Source organism: Saccoglossus kowalevskii, chromosome 18 (assembly GCF_978046115.1).
Source record: "Saccoglossus kowalevskii chromosome 18, keSacKowa6.1, whole genome shotgun sequence".
NCBI lineage: Eukaryota > Metazoa > Hemichordata > Enteropneusta > Harrimaniidae > Saccoglossus > Saccoglossus kowalevskii.
Window position 1 is genome coordinate 9,602,010 of NC_140658.1, and position 19,368 is coordinate 9,621,377.

Below are 19,368 nucleotides of genomic sequence, written 5' to 3' on the forward strand. Positions count from 1 at the left end.
ATGGTTACACAATGGCAGGAAGACCATGACCATGAATGGTATATAGTGCTATAACCATCACATGACCACGATTTCAAATCATTTGTATCATGACCGTTTCAAGAGGTGCTGTAAAATAATTATTGGCTAAAAAGACGTTTTTGGCTGGTTTGTATGGAATTTATTTTCACTGATTTCTTTAATGCAAAATATAGCAAAAAGGATATTTTCACTAGATTTTATTTTCACTGATTCATCCCTCCATGATATCGGAAATAAATTCCAAGTGAAAATAAAGTAGTTTATAGTAGTAGTTTACAATTCCAGTCAAACTGTTTAAGGGAATTGTTTGTGAAGTGTTGCCTAATTAGTAGACAGTACATGTATATATCTAAACAACTAGTCTATTATATATCTTGAATCCACCATATTATACTGGGAACAGTTATTTTTTTAATTGTTTTGCAAAACAGCAACATCAATTCACACAGAACATTTATGTGAAATAAAAATTACCAGACTGAGTATACAAAGATATCGCGGTTTGATTCACACTGATCCAGTTTGATCTAGTTTGGTCAACTCTGATGATCCAGTTTGGTCAACTGTGATCCAGTTTGATCTAGTTTGGTCAACTGTGATCCAGTTTGATCAACTGTGATCCAGTTTGATCTAGTTTGGTCAACTCTGATCCAGTTTGATCCATGTCACATGAGAACCTTATATGAAATTACTTGTCACAACTCCTTTTGTCGCTTAAAGCAAGCACAAAATATTTCATACATAAGAGTGAATATAAGTATATTATGAATATAATTTTGAGTATTGTTTGAATAATTTTGTTTGATTCTATATCGTAATCTTTTCACCCCCCCCCACTTTTTCTGCACTCCCCCTCCCCAATATTTTTCAATATTTCTAGAAATGAACCCTAATTTTGAAGCAAACAGACAAATTTGCAGACTATAAATGAAACTATTTTGTGAATTTGTGGTGAAAAGAGAAAACTGGTGGTGAAAAGGTTTATACAGAAGAGAACAATTTAGCACAAAATTGAAACTGTTGTTTTGGCAACAAATTTAGTAGAATTTGTTCGATGGAGTAACAAAATAGTTAATATGCATGCATTTTGAATTATTGATATTTCTTTATTTTTAAGTTTAGGGCTTTCAATTCAGATTTCCATGTAAAATTACATGTGATGAAGATCTTGCTCCTGTTCAATGAAATGTATTCCTGAAAATTGGGACACAGAATGCCAGGGACACTTAGCGAGATCTGATTGTGGAAATAAAAAAACAAATGAGGTACAAAAAAGCAAAAAATTTGCTACAAATACACAAGAACACTAAAAAACAAAAAAGCAAAAACAACCTCAAACAAACACTAACCAGTTCTTTCACAGACTCGCTCATTTGCATTAATATGTCTAGAAATATACATCATCATTGCGATTTTGTGATCATCTTACAATTCATACGATTTCAAATACAAAATATTAATCACACATCAAAACCGATTGTATTCCATTGACACATAAATCCTCAATATGCATAATGTTCAAATGAATTTCTAATACATCATCGAAACTGAAGACCAAGGAGATGGATGCAACCAGTTACTGTACACTGTAATTATTCAGTGATTTTTAATTTCACTTTTCGTTGGCAAGTAAAATTCGCTGAATTAAATCCACATGAACTTGTAAAATAACAATAAAACGATAAATTGTTTCTTACAAAGTTTGTGAACTTAAAATCGAGTGAAAATTGCTCAAAACATCAAAAAAATGAAATTAAATGTCAGTGAAAATAAATGGTCTTACAGTATATGGAATATGTACAATGCATGAATAAACACTTCTTAAAACTGAAACAATCATTAAGTATCTCAGATCAGATCACGTAGTCATTGACATCCACAAACAGCCACCAAAGGTGCTGAATAAACCAACTTTCCAGTACAGAGACCTTCCTCTTTCCGTTGCTATGAATGGTGTGGCAACTGCACACCAGAAGATCAATGAAGGTACAGTGTGCCATAAACTTAATGGCGCCTTTGTAGCCTTGCCAGGAAATTGACCTCTGACCTTTGGGTCGTTTGAGTAGTAGTCTTCCAACATTCTGAAAAATTAAAAAGAAGCAGTCCATTGTTTTTAATGCAAGCAGTTTTTTAAATTAAAACAAAACAAAAACAGTTCAAGTGAGAAAAACTGAGGTTACCATGGGGAATTGTGACTGTTACATTACAATGCCTGCGGAAAGTACAAGGATGTGTGACCTTTATATAGACTTGCGGCAAGTTTCAAGCCAAATTTGATAAAATTGCCAATTTCAAATATAAATTACGCTGGAAATATCTGTATTTTTTCAAAGAGCACCAAGGCGATTTGTTGGACAGCAATGCCGATTCATCTTTGATGTCTCTGAAGTTAAATCCTATAATAGGAACAACTTCTTTAACAACTGCTCACGATTTATTCCATCAGTAGTCAAGGTAACCACAAACCAAAGATTACTTGTGCACATGATTAATTACGTTCTATTACAAATCCTGCACTTATTTTTTTTTACAAAAAAACCTAGTTGTAATAAGCTAGGGTAATAGGTGATTTTTCATTCAACTGCGAGATCTCACGGATTGTATGAAAGACGAGTGTCGAATGTCTGCCGCAAAAATCTAACGATTTCATTTTGAACTCGAATTTCTTTATTTCATAGCTCACATCGACCAGCCGATCTTACTCCATCAAAATTGCCTATCATCAAATGCGGAGAGCACATTATTAAGCATGGAAATATCCCCCGAAATACGTTTGTCGAATTCCACGCTATGACCTTTGTTTGTCCTGTTTTTACGTTACATTTCACGCATAACGCTACGGTAATTGCTTACATGTCCTTTTCTTCAAATGCTTCATGTAACCATTGTTGGCATTGGTCTTCATCGTCCGGTACTTCATCTACAGGAACTCTTCTGAGGTGAATGTGAATCCGAGGACAACATCCGGTCAGGAAATCTGGATAAGAAAAACATTGAATCCATTGAAGGGAAACGTTATTATTCATTCATTCATTTTAAATCAGTATTTACGGATTGGCGATTACCCACTCATACAATCATTTCCTGTCATCAGTCTCGAAGTGCACTTACAGACTCTGAAATGATAGACGACGCAAGCCAAGCATACACATGTATTTGGAGGAATACGTCAGTAGTCCAGCTTTAAGACAAGTACAGCTGTATCTAATATGTGCAGTAATGGTAGATACAGTAAGTACACAGGGATAACAGCTTTACATCCCGGATGAACTGATGCTATTCTCTCCAATGCCGCAAGCCTGGCAAGTTGGCTCTTTTTACACTTCTGAGTGTGCATTCAACCATAGGAGTCAAACCCACACCCTCTGATGATTGGCAGACATGCTAGGCATTGTGCCAGGTTTTATTAGCAATAGTAGAGTTGGGCACAGAACTTAGTCAAACATCCAATGAATAAGTCTTAGTGAAGTATGGTATATCTGGCCACAAGACCAGATTAAACACAGTACAAGAATAACTGCACTATATGTATACAGACAGGAAGATTCAAATACCTGGTGTGAAGGCCATAGTGGGGTTTACGAACATACAAAGTGTTTAAAACAGACTCAATTTGGCTCAGAAACAAAACAAAAAAAAATTTTCTAGTCTGTTTATCCACAAAAATTGCTTGCATGCATTTGTTTTTTTAATTTCCATTACAACTGTTATTAATTTTATCCTGAAAATCCACAGAACTTCTTCTACAATCTTAAAATTGTGATGATAAAAAAATGAAAACATATTCCTTATTACTGCTCACAATATACTGTAATATACACTGTGCATTGCATTTGATTAAAATTCGATAGTGTTATAAATGGACAGCCAACATTATTAAGAAGTGAGGTGTAAATTATCTTGTCAGTGTCAACGAACTTCATACCTGTCATATCAGGACCTGCTCGTCTCACGTAGTTGTCATTCTTCCATTCGTATGCTATAGTAATATCATAAATGGCATCAATATGTTGTCTCAGTATTTTCAGACTTCCGGCCGTCGCTTTTACTCGCGGTGTCAGGACTTGATTTAATACAGTGTAGCCTGCAAGATGAGAAGTGATTAAATCAGAGGGGTCGTAAACACCTGTAGACACCTGGGAACTGAGTTCTAAACAATGCAAAGGCTTGTGGGTAGATACTTGTTTGTAAACAACAACATGCTATGGTCGTCTGTGTGCGTGACGACACTCCCGCTTTAATACCCTGTCCATTTACTTTTGGGCCAATTATGTGTGTTATTTATTAATAGTCCCTGTGAAATACATGTACTGAATGATTGAATGTAGATTATGCATGAAATTCTGGGAGAAATTAACATCTCCTGAAAACATTTCAAATTCAGAGCTAATTCGGAGACTACTACTTTTATTTGTTAAAATGTGGCCAGTTGTAGAAATCAGAATCCCAGAAACAGCAATACCGGTATTTTGTATTTTTATGTACATTGGAATCTAAAGCAAAACTCCACATGATGGAATTAGACAAGTCATTGAGAATGACGCAGTCCCCGTTAAATTTTTGAAAATTCTCTTTGTGCTCGTCATATTGAAGCAGAGGGGTTGTCGTGAGCGTGACCTTGAAACTTCAGTTCCAAGTGGCGTATACAACAGATTGTTTATTTACATCAAAACATGTGTTCCGTGTAGTTGTAATATGGCCAAAAATAAAAAACAGCCGTTATTCGGCCATCTTTGATCTGATTATGAAACACACTGATATGTATGATGTATGCGCCAAAATGAAAATGATACATAAATAGTGGGAATATAGTAGTATGGTCAAAAAGTCAGATGGCTGTCAATCGGCCATTCTTGACCAGATTTTGAAACAAATTGTCATGGACATGCATCCTAACATGTATAAAGTACATGTATATGCCAAATTTGAATGAAAACTGCCAGAGCACGTACAAGATACCGCATATAAAAAAAACAAGATGCCTTCCAGTCGACCATCTTTGATCCAATTGCGAAATAAATCATCATGGACATGTATCCTAACATGTATAATCTATGTACCAAGTTTGAATGACAACTGACAAAGCATGTCCAAAATAAAACATTTTCAAAAAACAAGATGGCTGCCAGTCGGCCCTTTTGAATCGAATCGCTAAACCACTGCATGTCCATATGTCCCACATAAGGTACTAGGCACATGCAAAGAATGAACGGAATCGGTCCACAGGATTCTGAAATATGACTCCGAACGGCGCACGGATGCACACCGAATTATAAGTCCCTGTTTTCGGACTTCATCCGAACGGGGACTAATAAACGAACTCTGAGCACAAATGTGCGTACAACAGTAAAAGTATTTACTCGACATTTTGAGCAGTTAACTCTAATTAGAATATTACTACAAGCAGGAAAAAAATGTATAATAATAAGCTTATGAGAATACGGCAAAATATGTGCTAAGGCAGAACTGGATTGCATCAACCTCATGATGACCACATACTACTAGTATGTACAGTAAAAATACCTGAATGGTCAAAGCTGTAATTCTAAATGAGCTTAAACAGTACATATTCTGAATAATTGAAATAATTCATGTGACATCTGTCACAATGTTCGTATATTAGATATGTAGATATACACTAAAAATCACCATGTGTTGCACAGGGAATCTATCTAAATTTATGTGAAAGGACAATCATCAAATTTCAAATTTTGTCTGAATTCAATTCAATTTTGAAAAATACTGTAGAATACTTTATTTTCGCTTGGAATTTATTTTTGCTGAAGGGACGATTCTGTGAAAATAAAATATATAATAGAATATACTTTTTTTTCTATATTTCACATTAATCTCATTAAAAATCAGTGAAAATGAATTCCAAGCAAAAGGCCCAAAAAGCCTTTTCAGCGAAAATTAATTCCAGAGAAAATAAAATATTCCACAGTATTAATTTTTGCAATCTTCACAACATTAATCTGAGATCGGCAAGTACCGTATTTGCAGCACACCTCCAATAGAAGCACATATGAATGAAGGATTGCTTTTATTGTAAACTAATTAATTCAAATATGGTCCGCGTCCGTCATTTACCAAAGTTCATGCACCACTGATAGAGTAAATACAATATTTGTTTGCTTAATATTTTAACATTTTTAAAGGGGAACCGACACTATAAATAAAGGTCAAGATGGTCAACGTATTAGTATGCTAATCCAAACCAAAAAATATGCCATTTTTGATGTTTGGAAATCAAGCTGTGGTTCCAAATACATATTCATGGGGCATGAATATGTATGCTAGCGATTACACTCGTCTGGTTGGGCTTTTGATTTATAAATGTTGTTATTTTCGGTCGAAATGTGCCGCGACCAGTGAAAATCACGAGTTTAAAATGGTGGCTAATGTATGCAAAATTCCTGTCAATCACAGTTTGAGTAAACGAAAATGTAAATCCCCTAGATGTTTATTCAATCTACAAAGCTTGTTGGTTTACAAACAGCATTATCGTTACGTAGTTTGTCTATGTCTAACCACCTCCATGGTCTAACCGTCGGTAACACTGGGACATGACAACGTAAGACAGTAAACAATGTCAATAACGTTAGATTACAGGCTTTCGGATATCCATTGCAATAAATTAAATGTAGAAGTAGAAATCGTTCGCGTGGTTTAAATTTTGCGGTGAGTCCAAAACCGCGAAAATAAAACCACGCAAAAATTTCCTGTTGAAATGTAAAACACAATACCCAAGTCAAAACAACACTCACTCCTGACCCACAATCTTACGAATTCAAGAGTACAACGTTTATTGTGGTTAGCGTGAATGGGTAAAGCTTCGATTCGACAATGAGCTGTTATCGTAAAAATAGTCTTCAAATGGTCAGTTTATCATCGAAAACAACTAATGTTTTGATTTCCCAAAAAAAAAAACGTGCCGTCTTCCTATCAAAACCAACGATCGAGATGAAACATCAGCAAATCTCCTCAGTTTTGGTAATTTGAACACGTTGGCATCATCGAGTATTTTGACTGGCTGATTAGCGATTTGACCTATAAGGTGTCGAGCATTTGCATGGGACCGGAATCGATGAAACTAAATTGAAATTTACTTGCATTTCAGAACAATTCAACGATGTTTACTTTTTGTACTTTATTAATTTATTTATTAATCACTACCAAGTAATAATAATAATTGTGAAACATAGCATGGTCGGATTGCGCTACCGTGATTATTTGCTACTAAGCAATGCAGTGTTTTTTTAGGAACGCCAGAACGATGTTGGTTACTACTATGTGGACATTTTTCTTTTGATTGTACGGCAAAGACTTGTGTTTTCTAGGGGATGAAACTTTTTGCATAACTTTCTAGACAGTCTGGAAAAAGGAAGGGGTACAGTGAATAAGTGTCAGACTGCAATGAGGTGCAAATGGTAGTTGTGTAATACAGGTAGGCGTGCAGGAAATAACCGTTCTGTTAGAGGTTCCAAGTTTCGGATATTAACAAGACATTGGCCCGACTGCTTCATATGGTGTTACCCTTTGTTTTATTTTTCGCAAAATACTTCGACAGCTCAAAACCGTGAAATCAGACGTTTCCACAGCACACACCACAGAGTACAAGAAGTAAATATGCCATGCTTGAAATGCATGAACAACCAGGTCTTGGCATAAGAAAATAAATCAGTTTTTGTTTCTGTATTTGACTGTAGGACGAAACGGCACCCAGACAACAAGTCACAGGCAGTTCCAATTCATATCATTTACAATAGATCGTTTTCATTCATGCGTCGTATATATGTCCAGAAAATTTAATCGAGTGTATGTGTGTATTTATATTCTATTTTTGGATTCTTATTTATAATAAATACAACTCTGCAGATTGGTTGTTAAAATTGAGTCTACGGTAAAATTGTTTTGACAGAACGCTCTTATCCCCTCACCTATTTTGACTGTAAAGTCAACCCGACGTTCACCCACCAGATCACAAGAACTCAAATCTCACAAGAGATACAAGCCGGTACCACCCGTGTGTACATTTTGATTTTCCACACGAGTGTCGTAAACAGGTTACAAGATAAGCCTGTGATGTCGCGGTGACTTTTCTTTACTGATGATTTTCATATTGTATCACGGGAATTTCCGTGTAATAACCTGTACTTATAATATACAGTAAACTTTTTCATTGTCGCCTCTACCAATTAGTCAATTTGGAAATTTGAGGGCAATAGTAAATACACGTTCTGTTTACAGATTTGTGACGGAAATATGAAAACAGAAGTCATTGACTTTGTGTTTTCACACTTGTTATATTAGCAGTCTGGAGGAGTAGTATACAGAATGTGCATAGGAAGTTTCGTTCTCAGGTTTACTTTATACGAGTTCAGTACCGTCAATAGACCGACGCAACGGAAACAGGCAAATAAACTTGAGTCGACGTATTTTCTTCGCGACCGTTTAGCAACACTCTGGCCGTGTGTTTCCGGTGGACTGTCGCCTTTTCTTGTTGGCCATCATCAACTTGAATTAGTTCCACGTCATATTTTTGTAATGATGTATAAATTACTGAGCGCGCAATGTTTCAAATCATGGCACATGAAGACTGTTCTGTATTTGTTTGAAATTCAGTTGCTATGTTATATTTAAACAAGCAAATTGTAATCCGTTCTTAGGATGTTTATATCAGTTGTTGTTTTGTGAGATTAGCGGTACAGGGGGAAAGATAAGCATTCATTTACTCAGTGGACAGAGGCGGCGTTAATTACCCATGAGCACTTGGTGCAATCCAAGGGATTGAGTGGTTCCTCTTTAACTTTTGTTCAAAAATAAATAAATATTAACAATGTTTATTTTATGCATATATCCTAGGTGTTTACCTCTCATGTAAGCAAAGCCTTGACTTTTCTGAATAACAATTGGTAAATTAGGATTGTAGCGTGTACCCTCTGGGAAGATGACCAACCACAGCTGTGATACAGAATAACATAAAATTAGTGTAATTTAATTATACAAATAGATAGTCAGTCTGTGTTTAACTCAAAGCCTCAAATTTGAAAGAAAGATTGTATTATTCAAGAAATACATGAATGAAATATTTTTTTAACTTTTAAACACTAAAATGTAAATGCTATTATGATCTATAACTAAAATAGAACAATTATAGCTAAATGATACAATGATATTTTCCATTTCTGAGAGTCTTTTACATAATCAATCAATTTACATGTATAAACCATATATGGAGTTAATTAGCATATTGATCACATGTCACTTAAAAGGTAAAATCCATATATGGAGAATTAATTAGTATATTGATCACATGTCACTTAACAGGTAAAATCCATATATGGAGAATTAATTAGCATATTGATCACATGTCATAATATATCAACTTACTGGTATATTATACTTAGAATATCTGTTTAGTTTTCGTATGAACTTTTTTTCTTGGAACTGTCCACTTCTCTTTACGTAAACACCACCATGCTAAGAACAGATAAATATACTAGTACTGTTGTACATGAATAAAATGTACCGGTAGTGGTGGTTTTACTAAGATGTCAAAAATCTGTTGCTTTCACAGTTGAAATATCAAATTGAGCTGCAGCCACAATTATGTATCAAAGATTGAGCTTTCACCATATACATATTTATAATTATATTTTTGTTATTATCTTTTGCTGTTTATTATTACCTGGTACATGTATGTACAGATTTGTTTGTATTATTTTTTTTACGGTACTATAATATTAAATATGAAAAAACAAACAGGATGAAACATCAATACAATGTACATGACCATAATCTAGTTCCAAAATGGCAGAAATGCTTGATTTCGAATTTTAACATTAAAATGGCCACCATTTGGCCATCTTGAATTGAATTGTCAAATGAATACATATGCAGGATGTATATCTACAGTTTGAAAATGTTTGGTAAGGGAATGTCCGAGATACAGGTCTGGAACCAAATTTGTTAAAACTAACTGGCCACCAGGCAGCCATTTTGAATCAGATCTAAAAAACAAAATGACTTTCATCCAGGCCCTATCATGTCTGATGTATGAGCTCAATCTACCACACACAACTGAGATCTGGTTCCAGTATGGTCAGAATGCTTGATTTCAATGAATTTTCAACATTAAAATAGCCACCATTCAGCTATATTGAATTGTACAATGACTAAATGTGCATATTTGACATCATACATACATGTACATGTATATAATATATATAGCTTGAACATGATTTTACAAGGCATGTCAGAGATATGGCTCTAGAAAATAAGTCCCCGTTTACGAATTTTGTCCAAACAGGGACTAATTATGCACCAAATACATAGCAGTAAAGTTCATTCAACTTTGACCTGTCTCCCCTCCTGAAACATACATGTAGACCATCAATGACAGTTCTCCAGCGTGTGCGGTCCTGTGCTGCAGTCTCAAGCTGTCAGTAAAGTTCAACCAACGATAAATTGAAAATTTAATGTTGAAATATAATCTGAGAGTTTTTAAAGAATATGCGTTTTTTCTTCTTTTTCTCATGTCGCTTTCTCAAATTACCATAATACTTCGTCAACATATGATCGCTGTGTCAGCATTTAGCACATAAAGTCGGGAGAGATACCAGTGATATTCAATGTACGCAACTGTCACTTGAAAAAATTTAAAAACGGAAAAAAAAGTGACGTACCATTCCTAAGTAAAAACCATAAAGTGGGAAATACTTGAGTCCATCTTTGAGTACATATCTGAGATGTCCAAGACTTCCTTGTCTGATAGACAAAAAATCACAAACTATCCAGTCTATCGTACTTTGGTGATTACTTATGTAGATGACATTCTCTTTCTTGTTCAGCATATCAACATCACCGTACAGCAAAACCTGTTGACAAATATTTAATTATAGGTTATTACCTGATATCACTTGTGCGTAACGCTGGTTGATATGAGTGATGTCATAGGCTAGAATTATCCACGATCAGAAGGCGAACACACATTTATAGTTACCGGGTACAGCCGTTGATTATATAAATCACCAAACATATTAACCTTCTTAGTGATATTTTGTTTCAAGATAAACTTACAGTTGTCGTTATTATGAGTTATTGTTCATGCACCACAGGAGTAATTCATGTTGTTACTGTAGTTAACCTTATGTTCAAGATTCTCACTGATTGGTCAGAATGTAGTCACATGGTAGTGAATAAAACTCATTGACTGATTCAATGTTGAAAATCCTGTGTTCTTGATTTTTTTATTAACACTGTTGTAGTGTTTTCAAAAAAAGCAAAATGTCATCTTCTGATATTTGAGTAATGTTTAATTATTCAGTAAAATAAAACAAAGCTGAGCCTCGGTCAATATTACCGGTAGTTTTAATTATGGAGCCCCTTGTCAATTATTTCCACTTCAGGGAATTAAAACTGAATATAGATCTCCACTTACGTAACTATTTGTTCATTATCCAGTCTGAAATTCTTGTATTTTATCACAGCATGTTTTGGTTTTATTTGTGTGCTATTCAACCACATGGATGCTGATTAAGTTCATTGTGCATACATTTGTATCAAAATAGAGTAATTAAATAGGTCTAACACATTTTTTTATTATTCAAGGAATGGGTTTCATAAAATTATATTTCCATGCAAAATGTTGAACACTGTTCAATTGTATTAGTGGTTACCTTAATATTACCCCAACGAATAGTTTGGTTATGAAAGTTCGATATTTTTTTCCTGATTTGTAGGAATCTGAAAAACACGTTTCTCAACTTGTCATTCATCGTCTGAGTCACATAGATCTGATTGCATGCAGCCAACCAGAATTAGCATAACATCAGACAACTGGTCAGAAACAAATTGTACCATTGGGTTGTCGATCGTGAAGCATCGCTGATGCACCCACAGTTCCCACTTGCCAGGATTTTTTTCTGTATGTGGTCTGGCACTGACCAAAGTCTACAGTTAGTCAAACTATTTATGCAGACTATCGTTTGACCTAGCAGGTAAGCTTATTTGGCACAGGCACTCTGCAGTCTAATCCATGAGTTCATTCCTTCAACCTACAGCACAGAGCCTCCACCTCATGCAGGAGTCGGTCTGTGAAAAATATTTTAGTTTAACTACTAAAGTTTTATCAGTTCACAGTTCTTCCCCAGAGACATACTGTATAAATATATAAATAGTTGTGATGGTTGATGGTTCATATGGTAGAGAGTTTAAGATTTGCGTACGTAACGGGAACGTAATGTGATGTTCTAATTCTAAACGATTAAGAACAAGCGCCCACAACGGGAACGTAATTGAAACAGAACCATGTCAATTCGTCTCTCATTGGGCAACCATAACTACCTAATAAAATTTGTTATGTCATTTCACGTCCGGAATCTGAATTAGTAGTTAGTTCCCAGACATTTGACAGAGCTCTCACTATTTCCATCCACTTTGCTGAGGTCCCAAGCCTGTTTGCTGAATCCTCTTTCAGCAGATCAATGTCATGCATTTTCAGTGGGTATAAATGTCAGCTAAAATACATCCAATATTTCTTATTTCATCATAAATATACAAAAACACTTTATTATAAAACGTTTTATCAGTGTCAATGAAAAGTTAATCAAAATTGACAGCGAGAAAAGCTCTCGGAAATCAACTACGAGTCAGTCACCTTGATCACGTTCAAAACGACTGCCGTACGACCAGGCAACCGATGACGTCATTGGTTCGCGCGGATGTCATGCACAAAGCAGTGACATATCCGTTCTCGTTCCCTTCTCGTATGCGCATCTTAATTTCTCTAATACCAAGACCATGTACTTGAATATTACCGTGCATTTCAAAGTGGGCATATTTCATAGCTGCGTTTCTTTAAGTGTAGTATAGTGGAAAATTGGAAAACAAATTAATAGACTGAATTGATCTAATTAAACTGTGTTTAAACCCGTGTGGTGTGAATAGTTGATCCACTGCCTATGGTCTAAGTAATAAACTCCAGCCACAGTTACCGAGGGCTGAAAATCAGAATAAATTGAATAAATCAGCACTATTTATTATTATTTATTTCCCGAATTTTCATCGCAAAGACAAGAAGCATTAGAAATTGTGGAGGAAAATGATAATAAATAATACCAGAGGTACATTACTTGGGGTTTGCAACGCGCATAGTACTGTATGGTGACATCATGCAAAGATCCCATTCAAGTCTCATCTCGTAGATAGCGAGACTGATGCTACGACCTTCTGACATGACATATAATGTATATCAATGTTCAAGGTTTACAATAAAACATGCCTCACCACTATCAATGTAATACATCGGAAATGTACAGAAAATATAGTTATCGTAATCCGTCATATTGTGGGCAGCTATTTTGATCCACCTAAACATCCAGTATCCCATTGACGCTGCAGGTCGGCGTCTTCTACACCGATCTGACGCATAAGGTGCAAGGTGTGCCGGGAGTTTGTTCGAAATTTCAAACGTTTGAAGTCAATCGTCGATTGTCACATATTTTACGGATGTATTAAATCGTTTCAGGGACCTGTTTACTAAATAATGATAAATGAAACTTAGAAAACATGTAAGAACAAACTGGGCCAAAATTGTGCAAATTTGCAATAAGTTTACGCTGCTAGTGTCTAGTTCGGGAGGAGTACTACGCCGGATTTCATCGCGTTCAAGGACGTTCTATTTTGGAACTCGTTGAAACCGGAAATTATGCAATTACTTTCGAACTTCAAACACAAACTTGATTATCGTTGTGTTAGTTTCTGTTGTTTCAAAGATTGAATTATTTATGATATTAATATTTCACTCACTAAACAATATGTCGTGATTAATAAATAAATACGTGATTAAAAAGCAACTTAAGGTAGCGGGACTATTCTTTGCATACTTGTTTTCATCTTCTAATTGTGACCAAATGACTACAAATAGACCCAGGAAAGTATATATTTTTGGAATCGTCAGACGTCAAGCTTTTCAGAAGTGTGTTTTTCATGCCCGTATCTGCATTCTACGGTGCGATACTTAATCAAAAGTGAAAAATTACTTTTTTTGTAAAAAAAATAATTACGCATTTATGCTGGTGATAGGAAGTTTATTTTTTCAATTTTCCTAGTTGTTCAATAGTCTGGTAAACTGAATGTGTCTGGTCAGTTTTCTTCAAGCAACGCGTTTTGAAAAGTAATGTCCTGAATTTTAATTTCTGTTTTAGTCGCATTGCCCCTAACTTAAACCACAACACATTAGTAAATAATCCATGACTATATAGTTTGTCTGGACACATTCAAGTTCCTCTCATTGTCACCTTAAAGCTGTGAAAATTTGGTGTTAATCCGATGACAATAAGTATACGTTATTTTTTGTTAAAGACCTTGTATTTTGAAAAACATAAACTCCTAGAAAACGTCCATGAAGTAACAGCAAAGATTTTCAAGCTTGTTTATCTGCACAAGCGATTTGTTTACCCTTCAAGGTCTGTTTTAACATGTATCGGGGCATCCAATTGTGTAAGGCTATTGGAAACCAAAAAATGAAGGAATGGGATAGCTATTATTCGATAAAATCGGCAGATAAAAACACTAAAATCAATGATTTTTTTTCAGTGGCTGTGTGACCTTGTGTCTGACACATTCATATGCAAATGACTAATCTGTGAAACAAACAGGGGCTGAGACAAACCACTCAAATGTTTGGAAACACTCATTGTGTGTCAGATAGCTACTGATAACACATCCTAACATTGCTTTGTCTTGAGTTAATCTTTGAAACTTATAGGCACACAGATTAAACCTGTGTTGTTGATTTTGTAAAACACTACTGAAACTGCCTTGCTTCCCTTCAGAAATTCTACATTTTAACCAACTTACATGACATTCTATGTTACGTTGACTTTATCAGATAAAATTTTATAGTGCATTTCATCAATTAATAAATAAATAAATGTGAAAATCGTAATTTTCAACACAAATAATAGTCTCGCTACCTTAAAGTTGGAAAAAAACATTATCAAGTTCCGTGTATAAACACTAGTGTAAAGGGGCGGTGGAGCGCTATTTTAACCAAAATCGGCTAGTAAGGCGTCATATGACACAGGTATCTATTTACTGTTTTGTAACCTTTTATTCCTTTTTAAACTTTTGTAACCATTGCCAATCCCTCCGGGGAATGTGCAAGTGTTAATAAAATTATTATGATATGGATTTTTAGCCCTCATCAGTGACTGTGTGAAATCCCTGAGATTTTCAGATTATTCCCAGGCCTAAGAACTTGCCGCACGTATTAGAAATTCCAATGCTAATGAGTTGGCGCTTGTTTTACTGGACACCGACTTACCTCTACTCCCGTATAATGCTCATAAAAGAAGACAATTAGACGCTGGTAGTTTGAATACATGATATCGTCTACGGCGTGGTACCATCGTGTTGGTAACACGGCCGATACACTTCGCCATGTCCCCCATATCATCATAAAACAAGGCGATACTCCAAGCATCGTTATCGCTGGCAAGGCGAACTTCAACGCCTGCAGGTACACGATAGCTGTCAGCATTTTCGACAGTTGTGAAAAACACAATTAAATACGTGCAAAAACAGTAGAAATGCGAAGTAAACAAGCGAACCCACTTTAACACGTGCACTCGATCAACTTGCAGTGTCAAATGTCACTCGTACTGTAGGTCACTAAGAGGGCGCTAGATGGAGGGCGCCCTCTTATATACGATCAGAGGCGATCTGAAAACTTAGCAACATACTTGGACGTTTTTATAATTGGTAACCAGTTTTGTTAATATACTGAACTAATTTTACTAATAACTGCTTGCTATTTTATGGATGAGCACAGTTTTAGATGGAATAAAACGCTAAAGCAAAAAACCTGGTACAATCAACTTCAGTATTACTAATATTTGTCTTTCGTTGCGAATGGAATGGAAATTCGAATTCTCGTTCTCAGGAAATGAGAGTTAAATTGTTGTTGTATGTCCATTACGTAAATTAAATTATTCTGCACCCATAAGTTGTTTTTAAAACGGTATACATGTGCCTCCATTGAAATATCGCACTTCCAAACCCAGGCGGCACTACAGCAATAACGAGAATTTAATGCAAAGCCGAACAATACAATGCAGTACAAGCCAGTATAAGAGGCTAAATATCTGTCTTTCAAATTTTATCGATATTTTATTAGCTCCGCTGCCGACTTTGTCGAGCGGAGCTTATCATATGAGTGATTGTCCGTCGTCCGTCGTCGTCCGTGTCAATGTTTTACTTTTTCGACTTCTTCTTGAAAACTACAAGCCTGAATGCTTTGATACTTGGTGTATATGTACCTTGGGTAAACCTCTCTCAGATTTGTTCATTTCATGATCATATCTTCAATTTTCTAATTTCGGTGAATATTTTTGTCATTTTTGGTAAAAAGTGATATTTTCAACTTCTTGTTAAAAACCGCAAGTCCAATTGCTTTGATATTACATATATTGGTACTACATGTGGACCTCTCTCAGATTTGTTCATTTTGTAATGATATCTTCAATTCTCTAATTTTGGTGAATATTTTTGTCATTTTTGGGAAAAAATGATATTTTAGACTTCTTGTTAAAAACCGCAAGTCCAATTGCTTTGTTATTACATATATAGGTACTACATGTGTACCTCTCTCAGATTTGTTCATTTTGTAATGATATCTTTAATTTTCTAATTTTGGTGAATATTTTTGTCATTTTTGGTAAAAAATAATATTTTCGACTTCTTGTTAAAAACCGCAAGTCCAATTGCTTTGATATTACATATATAGGTACTACATGTGTACCTCTCTCAGATTTGTTCATTTTGTAATGATATCTTTAATTTTCTAATTTTGGTGAATATTGTTGTCATTTTTGGTAAAAAGTGATATTTTCAACTTCTTGTTAAAAACCACAATCATTTATGGTGAAAACTGATATTTTTGAATTCTTGTTGAAAACAGCAAGTCCCATTGCATTGATACTATGCATAATGCTCATTTTCTAATGATATCTTCTGTTCTTTAATTGAAATGTGCATTGCTAACAGCGGAGCTATCTCAGCCAAGAGGCTGCTTGTTAAAAGTCTTTTAGAAATCACATTTAACTGCAAGCCAGTGTCATAACATCCTTTTTTAGTCAATGTAACACAAGAAGTTTCAGTCAAAAATAGTTCGTACACTATCATTTTCAATAAGCATAAGTCCACTGAATCGATTCACAGCCAATTCGTCTCAAGCCGATTCGTCCCAATTCACATTCGTTCACGCTCGCCACATTGCCTTCGGTTAGCCGCACTATCTAGTGCAGGATGACTTCCTGATTTGGTAACAAGACAATGGTGGTGGTGCATATAAAATACAATCGAAATGCACATGTTCTTGCAACAATATTCACTGAGTTTCCCCGATATTCAGAAACAAAAAACCTTTTACCATGATTACAATTTTTCAGAACACTATAATTTTGAAATATGAATAACGTATTGTGAAGTTTGATTCAGCCTTCGGCACGCTGTCGCGTCGTATGCGCGGTGAGTTTGTTAAGATCTTGTTGCGCGTATTGGACGAGGTGGTATCGGGCTAACCAAATAGATCGGACGAAACGACTTTGGGACTGATAAACTTGAGAGACGAATGTGATTTGGGACGTTTCCACCGTCCCCCGAATCTACGCAACATATTGCGTGTTAGAATTAATAGACAATGACGTTATTTACTATAATATTTCATTAAAGGACAATGGAATATATATTTGTTGCATGTTGAAAGTAATAAAAAGATTCACGTTGTCAAAGAATCCAAAACGTATCATTATACCCAAATTCGAAAGTTAAGCTACACCAACTGTCCCCCTCTGTTTTCTCCGTTCCAATAATGCTAAGCCAATGGGGGAATACATTAAAAATAAAGTCGAAAAACAGTTTGGGAAGAGTTGCAATTTTTGCACGCCAAATATAATTGACCAATCACTACACTGCATTGAAATGTATATTGGACCAAACTGGTAAAAGTGACTAAACAGATTTCTCAAGCCCAAGGTGATATATTATGCTCTATAATGTTGAGTACCGGGATATTAGATCAAAGCCTTTTTTAGGGCAGGTGAGAACAAAACTTAAATATACAAGACCAGGTAGACAACATGAAGAGTTTTATTTGTTTTGCCAACACTTTTAAGCACACGTTACTATATTCAGATTGGTATAGTCAGGTCTACACTATGAAAAGTATTGTTCCTTTTACAATGTACAAGATTTCCTATACAACAGAAAAACATATTTATATCATGCAATACATTGGCTTCGGGATAACGACGAATAGAAAAAATAAATTTCATTTGTAGCACAAACTATGTTGACAATGTTTGCATTATATTTATTTACAAGTATTATGAATGTATTCTATTTTTTTCCCCATCAGCGATTAACATTCACAGCTACATGATTTGTAAACAGTAGTTTCCCCGTCATATTGTGATTAAAATGCACATCTATAAACATTGCCAAGCAAACCATTTCTCGCTTAGGAAGACTTCTTATTGTGGTTGAAACATTTATTCATCCAGTGATTATTGGTAATTGACTGAAGATAGCAAATTTATGTTAATACTGTTCACCAAAATATAATCCTATCAAACGTGGATATTGTATGCGGGATGGAAGTAACTACCAAAATCAAATTTTTTTTTGGTTTTAGTTGCCCGAGAAAGGTCCACCTGAGGTGCCTACATATTCAATATCAAAGCAATCATACTTTTCACCAAAAATATTCATCAAAATTAGAGAATTAATGACATCACAATATGAACAAATATAAAATGTGGTCTACCCAAAGTACATATACAAGTACCAAAGCAATCAGACTTTCATTTAGTTCATAGCAAAGCTAGATTAAAAACGGTCAAACGAATGACAAGCAACTTCAGTCCTTTTCCTTTGATGGAGGAGTCTGTATTTTACAATGTAAAGTCTGAAAACTAGGTGTGTGAGTGGTCCTTTTCATCCCACACCAGGACACAAGGCTGCAATCAGGTTCTTCCATTCCTGTCCACCATTTCTGCATTACTCCAGGTCAGGTTCGTCAGGGGTGCTCAAGCGCCCAGCATCACAGACAGTGATGTTGGGACTGACTAGCTCGTCTCTAGTGAAAACAAGGTGCATGTGATTAAAATAAGGGCTTCTACATATTGTACTTTCTGTTGACAGTTATTGCAGAATGTTAGTCTGATATGATGTCCCCAGCTTCCCGACTGTACATGGCATGCCCAGAAAATACAATGACAATGTATTCTGATAAAACATTTATTTTGACCAACTACAAGAGTTACTTGCATTTACATGTGC

The 19,368-nt window shown here is 35.3% G+C and overlaps 1 protein-coding gene across 1 annotated transcript; it reads right to left on the reverse strand.

The window, feature by feature from the left end:
• Positions 1–1,106: 1,106 nt before the first annotated feature.
• On the reverse strand, positions 1,107–15,672 carry LOC102808233 (1-acyl-sn-glycerol-3-phosphate acyltransferase epsilon-like). The gene is made up of 7 exons (XM_085492718.1): positions 15,353–15,672; positions 10,710–10,901; positions 9,415–9,504; positions 8,895–8,985; positions 3,947–4,105; positions 2,875–2,998; positions 1,107–2,102 (listed from the first exon to the last, which is right to left on the reverse strand). Exons 1-7 carry the CDS (start codon positions 15,566–15,568, stop codon positions 1,880–1,882), a joined length of 1,095 nt encoding a protein of 364 aa, XP_085348844.1. The 5' UTR covers positions 15,569–15,672; the 3' UTR covers positions 1,107–1,879.
• Positions 15,673–19,368: the final 3,696 nt, after the last annotated feature.

Bases quoted from the DNA above. Each gene is read 5' to 3' on its own strand.
- LOC102808233 (XM_085492718.1), bottom strand. From the start codon at position 15,568: ATGCTGACAGCTATCGTGTACCTGCAGGCGTTGAAGTTCGCCTTGCCA. The intron at 9,505-10,709 runs GTACGTCACTTT...ATCTGTTCTTAG, and splicing joins ATGGTTTTTACTTAGGAATG to CATGGTGGTGTTTACGTAAA. The intron at 2,999-3,946 runs GTATGAAGTTCG...TTTCTTATCCAG, and splicing joins AGCAGGTCCTGATATGACAG to ATTTCCTGACCGGATGTTGT.